The sequence below is a fragment of the Drosophila takahashii genome, chromosome 3R (genome assembly GCF_030179915.1).
Source record: "Drosophila takahashii strain IR98-3 E-12201 chromosome 3R, DtakHiC1v2, whole genome shotgun sequence".
Lineage (NCBI taxonomy): Eukaryota > Metazoa > Arthropoda > Insecta > Diptera > Drosophilidae > Drosophila > Drosophila takahashii.
In genome coordinates, this window is record NC_091681.1 from 6,652,690 (window position 1) to 6,661,393 (window position 8,704).

At 31.8% G+C, this 8,704-nt stretch overlaps 1 protein-coding gene across 3 annotated transcripts in view; it reads left to right on the forward strand.

Annotated features, from left to right (window-relative positions):
- Window positions 1-5,012, forward strand: part of LOC108069764 (probable sodium/potassium/calcium exchanger CG1090) — a 29,105-nt gene extending 24,093 nt beyond the window's left edge. For all 3 annotated transcript variants that reach the window (XM_044394728.2, XM_044394727.2, XM_070216660.1), the window contains one exon: window positions 53-5,012. In XM_044394728.2, coding sequence (XP_044250663.1) covers window positions 53-63 — 11 coding nt within the window. In that variant the 3' untranslated portion in view covers window positions 64-5,012. The remainder of the gene's footprint in view (window positions 1-52) is intronic.
- The last annotated feature ends 3,692 nt before the right edge of the window (window positions 5,013-8,704 follow it).

Consider the following 8,704-nt stretch of genomic DNA (forward strand, 5'->3'; position numbering starts at 1 on the left):
AGTATGCTCCATAATTGCGGTCGGTTTTCCTTCTCTAACCGTTCCATTTCAGGCACATACTAGAAACCCGACGATGTCAACAACGCACGTATATTCGCATTACCAGCACCAAGTACCATATACATATGGACATGCATGTAGAGTTATTCATAGCCACAGCTAAAACAAAACCAAAAACACTGCAAGAGCTCGAAAGGAAGAAGAATAGGGAGGAACATTTACCTATGGTTAATTAGAGGACAAATTTAATACTCAGAAAGCGTTTTACATGGATTTTTACATTGCACCAAAAGAAAAAAAGAAAGATAAACCAAAAATATTATATAAATGTAAATGTATACTATTTATTAATATGTATTTAAATGATACCTAGACATCTATCAACGTATGTAAGGGAGATTCTTTCTAAATTGAGAAACCCTTTAATGTTGTTTCACATTGAATTAATTTTTAATTATTAGCAGGCCATGTGTTTCGTATTTACCTAAGGGGAGGACGTGTCAGCCAATAGATTCCTCCTGTGAAACCAATTACCAAAAACAAAGGGGATCAAAAAACACCCATACTGTGGTTACGTAATATATGGAAAAGCTCGTAGTATAAACTCACTTTTCAATTCTTGAAGACACATTAATATTTACTGTTTTATGTATTATGTGCTCTATTTTAGGACCCTCAGAACTAGACCTCGGATTTTGCATATATGCATACTTTTATAGGATAAAGATTCCGAAAACACCAAAGTTCGTTTCAATAAAAATATAGTTTAAAAATAATGGAATATTTTTTTTTTTGAATAAAATGCATATGCATAAAATATGCAAAATATAAAAAAAACGCAACTATTCAAGATTGACCATTTCATAGCCAACCTAATTTAGCCGAAGAAAATTGTTTGTTCCTTTTTGTCATTTCTGGGATATCTAATTTTTTCCCAAATTTAAGGAAACCCTATTTATAACGGGTGTTTTTTTAGAGGTATAGAACTTTAAGTTGCAATAAAACAACGATGGATTATTCGATTGACATGAATTTTTTTTATTCGAAAGATAATCTTGTGGCATTTTATTTTATATATGATTTCTGGCATATGACCGCCACGGCTGGCTCGGATGTAGTCCAATCTGGACGTCCAATTTTCGATGACTTTTCCCAAAATTTGCGGCCGTATATCGGCAATAACACGGCAATGTTGTCTTCCAAATGGTCAAGCGTTTGTGGCTTATCCGCATAGACCAATGAATTCACATAGCCCCACAGAAAGTAGTCTAGCGGTGTTAAATCACAAGATCTTGGAGGCAAATTTACAGGTCCAGAACGTGAAATTAGGCGGTCAACAAACGTGTCTTTCAATAAATCGAAAAAAAATTGCACTATTTGCAAGCGTTGTACAGGCGTGAGTCTATTCATGATGAATTGCCAAACCAAACTGAGAATATCGGAATAAATCGGTCGTTGAACAGTGATGCCAACTTAAAGTTCTATACCTCTAAAAAAACAACCTTTATATCAAACGAATAGGCAAGAAGGCGGCCAAACTGCTCGTTTAAATTGCTCGTCGTGTTTACTAAACGTTTCTTAGAATACCAGAGGCATGCATTAAAAATTTGAGCGTCCAGTTGTTTGCATATATTTTTTGCATATATTTTGAATATTTCCGATATGCATTCTAATTTATAACATTTGAAAAATATGACACCTACCTATAAATTTTGGTAAAAATCGAACCAAAAATGGACAAATATGCAAAATTCGAGGTCTACTCATAACTAACATGAAAGGAAGCTAGCTTCGGCCAGCCGAAGTTTTTATACTCTTGCAGATCATTATTAATATACTATTAACTTAAAAAACATTAAAAATAGATTTTAGCTACTTTAGTATAATTTAGCCATTAATTTTTTTATTCTTTCTATGGCAGCTATTTGATATAGCCGTCCATATTTTGTTAACTTAAATTCCAATTTTTTAAATGTTAAAGAAAAGCTATATCCCAAAAAAGAACAGAATGCAATATATAACAACAAAAATATAATTTTTTTCCTATTAATTTCCATTTAATTTTCCGACCGTTTCTATGGCAGCTATATGATATAGTGATCCAATTTTTTTTTTAAATTTAATTCGAAATTCAAAAATAATAATATTTCCAGGAGTTAATTACAACGTAATATTTAAAATAAAACACCGCAGAAGAAAGAAGATTTTAGGGAAAGTTTCATCCCGATAGCGTAAAAACTGAGAGACTAGTTTACGTAGAAATGGACAGACAGACGGACATGGCTAGATCGACTCGTCTAGTGATGCTGATCAAAAATATGGGGTCAGAAACGTCTCTTTCACTGCGTTGCAAACTTTTGACTGAAATCGTAATACCGTCTGCAAGGGTATACAAATAAATTTTGAGAATGATCATAGTTATACATACACATGTTTTATAGCTTAGTTAACTGTCGCCCTTTTTATTTAAAAAAATAAGAAGTGTAACATTTTATATGTAATTATCTAAAACTAAAGGCCGGTTTTCTGAAAAAAAAAATTAAATCCTATTATTTGCTAGTACTAAAGCTTTATCAACCTTTGGTTCGTCTTTGTTTCTATAGGGGAGAGGTCTGTAGGTTGAGACACCTTTTGTTTTTAGTCTCCTATTTGGACATTCGCTTTTGAAACTTCACGTGTTAGGTACCGATCGAAAGGTTAGTCTATTAGCTTAATAAAAAACAAACAAAAATATTTTTTTTCCTTAGGGAAAACTGAAAAATTATTTTTTTTTAAAAGTCCCAAAAAACGACATTTTGAAAAAGAGGTCTGTAAGTTGAGACACTTTTAAAAGTCAATAATACTCACACAAAAAGTACTCCAAACTATAAGGAACTATTTATTTATGTTAATTTAATCAATTTTAGTTCGTCCTAAATTATTTACCATCCATTTTTTAAGAACTTAGACCAAATAACAATCAAAATCAAAAGGCTCTTTGAACATTCACTTTTCAAAGAAATGTACTGGCAGAAAGCGACCTCTGTTGGCCTAAGGCATTTTTGTATGAAAAACGGGTGTCTCAACTTACACGCTCAAAGTGTCTCAACTTACACAAAATGGGATGTTTCGGGAAAAAATTAATAACTTTTGTTCTGACTGTCACATAAAGCTGATTCTTTTTTTAATTTGTTAACAGTTAATATACTAATGTTTTAAATCTCTTACCAAGTTAATTTAAGGACGTTATTAATTTTAAATGGAATTTTGAAAAAAGTAGACAAAAACTTTTTTGGTGCAAAATGGTACAGGACTCTCACAGCATAAATCTGGCTAGAGCCTGGCTTATAATGTTTTCTCCAAAAGTTTTGTCACTAAAAAAGACTACAAAAAAAAAATAAAAAAAATTTTCTTATTGGAAAAGTTTTGAGAAAATTGAGTGTCTCAACTTACAGACTGTCTCAACCTTCAGACCTCTCCCCTACAATATATCAGTAATAGAAATATGGATTGTTTCATAATGAAACTTAACCACGTGTTTGAATATAATTATTCCAGTTACTCCTAGAGAAAAAGGGGTATATTGAATTCGTTGAATAGTACCTAACACACCCGGAAAAAAATTAGAAATGCACGCTTTCACTAGTGATGGTGATATTTTTGTAATTCTTTATTGTTTATATAATAGAGTCTTTTTATCTGCGCTAGAGTCCGATTGACTAACCTCTGGTCTATAGACCCATTTAAAGGTCCTGCGACCCTTTAGGCAAAGACGAATCATATTTTTATACTTCTCTAGAAATGGATTTTTAGATCATTTGCACTTTATTTAGGGAAATTATTGATATACAAATTTAGGATTCTATTACTTTAAAAATAGAAAATAGCCCAAAACGTACCTTTTAGTCTATTTATCTGTATCTATTTTTCTGGGTGCATGTAGAAGGAAGCTATTCCGACCCTGTAAAAAATACATATATTTTGGATTACGAGCAGATTTGATCTGTCCAAGTCCGTCAGGAAAATTTTGGTTTTCTGGGTTTAAATGTTAAAATGGTAAAGCTTCTTTAAAAATTTGAAATATTTTAAAGCTTAAAAAAAGGTTTCCCAATTCAGAAAGAACTACACTTACTTATGTAACAAAATAAAAGTATATATAAAGGAAGAATAGGAACTGTAGATAGGGAGACAAATGTATGTAACTAAGAATAACGAGAGCAAGGAAATATGCTATTGTTGCTAAGGGTAATAAGTAACAACTCAAAATGTCCTACACCACAATCAAATAGTTCTGCAATTATATAATATTATTTAGCCGCTTACATGTATGTATGTAAATAACTTTTGTCACACCGCTTTCTTACAACTTGATTATTTATATACCTTAATTTTACGAAATCTTGTAGAAACTCCGTTAATTAATTACTGGCGAGCTAGGGTTTGTGACCAAGAGAACGAATATTTTAAGACAGACCAGATATGCCAAGTTACGCTCTGTGGAACAAAAACAACGAAATTTGTTAGATTTGTTATCAACGATTTATTTTAATTATAAAATTAAAAAGAAATGTAAGATACGTACAATATGTATTTTTTTATATTTCACTAAATTTACAGATGCTGATTTAACGATAGCCCACGAAAAATGTCAATGCTTTTAGAATATACAAATTAACAATGAAGTGCAAAAAAAATTTATCAAAACGGCAATTAATCGTGTCAATTTATTATTGTAAATAACTTCCAGATATAAATTAAAACTTATTCTATGGAAAGCATACAAAACACCATATGTCAATTTATGCTGAAATTTATGTTCATAGCCAGCCTTGTTACCGTTTCAGTTGTTAATGTAAATTTGTAGTTCACAAAGTTTTAAAGGTCTCAACTGCTCTTCTGGATATCTTCTGAAAGTTTGTAATGACATATATTCTTCGTCTTGAACATTTACTTTAGTTATTTTACATTAAATATTTATTCTTAAATTGTCAATATATGATCGCTGAAAGAAGCGTCGGATTTCCCAAACTCGATGTAATCGTGTTTAGAACTCAAAACGGGTAACATTACTATTTAAAATCAGGAAAACCTCTTTTGTTTTCGTTTTGTTTTCTATCTAAGGCACACGCTATACGAATGCGGTTGAACGATTGGCAATGTGTAACGACACAGAATCCTATTCAGACGTTAGAACAAGAACGTAGTGAGCTATGCTATTTGGACGCGCTCAAATCATAGTGAAATATTTACTTACTAATAAACATCTACATAATTATACAAGGTGATCATACACATAAATATATACGAATGCAGATTCAAGGATATGCATGTTTAAAAATATTGTGAAACAGATGAACAGATGACTACACACAAAACAAGAGAGAATGCTATAGTCGGGTGCCCCGACTATATGATACCCGTTATTCAGCTTAAGGGAGTGGGAGGGAGATGGAGATATAAAACTTTTCCAACTATTTAACGAATGGTCCGATTTGAAAAACTTCTTCTACATTTCAATAGGTATTGATAAACACAATAAAGCCTAATTTTTACTTTTCCTAAATCTACACTCTACGTGTAACGGGTATAAAAATCGATTGGTAAAATTAACCAATATAATAGTCAAACAGTTCCCAACCACAAAATTGTCAATTCTACCAATCAAATAGTTACTCTCACAACAACAAAATACACAAATATAGCAAAAACACACCCAAAGCAAAAACAAAATACACTTAACCATTTTTAATAATAGAATACCTTTTTTATAGTTACGTAACTATCCGTAAAGGTCAGTTATACCAATCAAATTTTTTTGTGTGTAAACCCTGGAAATTGACTTCTATTAAATTATTTATTTAAATCAACTTCCAAAAACGAATCAATCACAAGCTAAACAGATGTGTTTAAAATAAAAGTAATGAAACCGCCCTTCAGCTTTTAAGGGCCGTTGTGGTCTCTCCTACATACCCTTTCAGATCGTTTCCATGGCAGCAATAAACTGTATATTTGACATAACAACATTTTTTTTTCTTAAAGTTTTGGAATTATTTTGATGTTTATTTTCCTATTTTTTCTATTGCAAATATATAATAAAGTAGTATCTTAAAAAGAAAAAGTATATCCTAATTCTGAAATATTTAAAATGTGATGTAAACCAGAGTAGAAGACAATATGATCAAAAATTATCGAAGCTATAATTATTTTCCCACTTTTCTTTGATTTTGTCTGTGGCAGCTATAACGTAACGTAAGAGCTAAAAAAACAAATTTTACAGGAGAGGGTTTTTATAACCGTCACTCGTTGAGTTAAAGGGTATATTGATTCGTGCAAAAGTATGTAAGAAGGAGAAGGGAGCGTTTCCGACCCTAAAAAATATATATTCTTGATCAGGATCACTAGTCGAGTCGATATAGCCATGTACGTCTGTCCGTCTGTCTTTCTGTATGAACGCTGAGACTTCGGAAACTACAAAAGCTAGAAGGTTAAGATTTCCCACACATATTCTTGGTCTTCCTACGCAGAGCAAGTTTATTTCAGCCGGGAGTCACGCCCCCTCTAACGCACACAATCGGCCACTAACGATTTTAAAATGTGCCTGGCGCCCACAAAGTATAAGTCCAATTTTGTTGTGTATATTTATACCTATCGAATTGGACCATTCATTAAAAAGTTATGCGCAATCAAAAAAATGTTATATATCAGCGGTCGGCACACATATACGTTGACATTTTGTTTTATATTTGTGTGAGTAATTTGCACTGCACTATGGGGCATTTGACCTGTTTTTTTTTTGGCATAAATGTGTTTTACAAGTATTCAAATTACACAGGTACACAGCCAAAAATTTCCACGAACCATTTCAAGTTTTCCATGATATTTGGGTGCTCCTGAGTAAAAGTCCCATACAAAATTATTTTCCATCACCTACAGGTTCCGCGGTATAGCTAAAAATACAAAAAACCGATGTTTGCCGACATTTTGAATTACGTGGCCTATATAATTGGACCAACCTTTATTATTTTCGGTAGGACCTACTCTCAATACATCAAGGCATTCCTAAAAAATAGTCCCCATTGTGAACCATTGCCCATGTCTTTGGAATTCGACGCCAAAGTTGAAAATCCCAAAATTGTAGAGATTTTTCTGATGGAAAAACAATTCTGAGGATTAAATCTTGAATGGAAGTAATTTTAACTATTAATTGTATCTATTGTTCATTGTATGCTTTAATTTCGGTTTACAGCGTTTTCATGAGAACATTTTATTGGATTTCTTATACTAATAAAACCGATTTTTTTATTTCATTATCTACTCCTAAATGTTGTCAAATTTTGAATAAGTCATGGCAACCTCTAAAACTAAGAAACTAAAATACGTTCACTGAACATACACAGAGAAATGTAAATGTTTACTCCCATTCTGTAGGATGCCTTGACTTTTTTAAAATTTGACAACATTTAGGAGTAGATAATGAAATAAAAAAAACGGTTTTATTAGTATAAGAAATCCAATAAAATGTTCTCATGAAAACGCTTTAAACCGAAATTAAAGCATACAATGAACAATAGATACAATGAATAGTTAAAATTACTTCCATTCAAGATTTAATCCTCAGAATTGTTTTTCCATCAGAAAAATCTCTACAATTTTGGGATTTTCAACTTTGGCGTCGAATTCCAAAGACATGGGCAATGGTTCACAATGGGGACTATTTTTTAGGAATGCCTTGATGTATTGAGAGTAGGTCCTACCGAAAATAATAAAGATTGGTCCAATTATATAGGCCACGTAATTCAAAATGTCGGCAAACATCGGTTTTTTGTATTCTTAGCTATACCGCGGAACCTGTAGGTGATGGAAAATAATTTTGTATGGGACTTTTACTCAGGAGCACCCAAACATCATGGAAAACTTGAAATGGTTCGTGGAAATTTCACAAAGTTTAATTTTGTGTTCCTGTGTTATTGAACCATTATTGGAAACGTATTAATAATAGATCAAAATGAAATGTTACATACCGCAAATTTTAAGTTAACAGTCCAATGTTAAAATAACAGCTGTTAAAGTCAGGCGCAGCAAGCAAACACAACGTGTTCAACTTTGCTTGATTTTGCAGGGCATATATAAATTAATATCTCTTCAACGACAAGACGTAGAACCATAAAATTTGAAATGTATATTCATTAAAACTGTCTTTACTTTATGTTAATACTACTGTGATGCTTATTTCGTGAGTGTATTTGTAGCATTGGCTTCATATACCAAGTAGTCTCTCTTTAAGGTTTGGAAAAAGAAAGTTCAACTTTGAATAGAGATTAGAAGAAATGTTGAAATTTGTTGAACCTGTGGGTTGAATCATTTTAAAGGGGGATCAATTCTTAAATCGGGACATCCAGTCTTTATGTGCACTTTTTCCGACTTTAAGAGAACTTCAGTTTTTACGGCACTACCAAAAATGGTCAAATAACACTTTATTTGTCTTCTTCTTGTTTTGTAAGATGAAATGTTAAATAAATTTAATGCAAAAGTCTTCGCCATAACATTATATTTGATTTAAAAACATTCCGCGTCTTATTTTCATGGAAAATATTTTTTTATACGGCATATCCAGTATTTGGCATACAAAAATGTCGGATTTTACAGGAAAAAGTCAATATCTCTTCAAAGAAGAAAGTTTTCAAAAAAATGTTTTTTTGTTTGTTTTAATATGTTTCTTCATCAT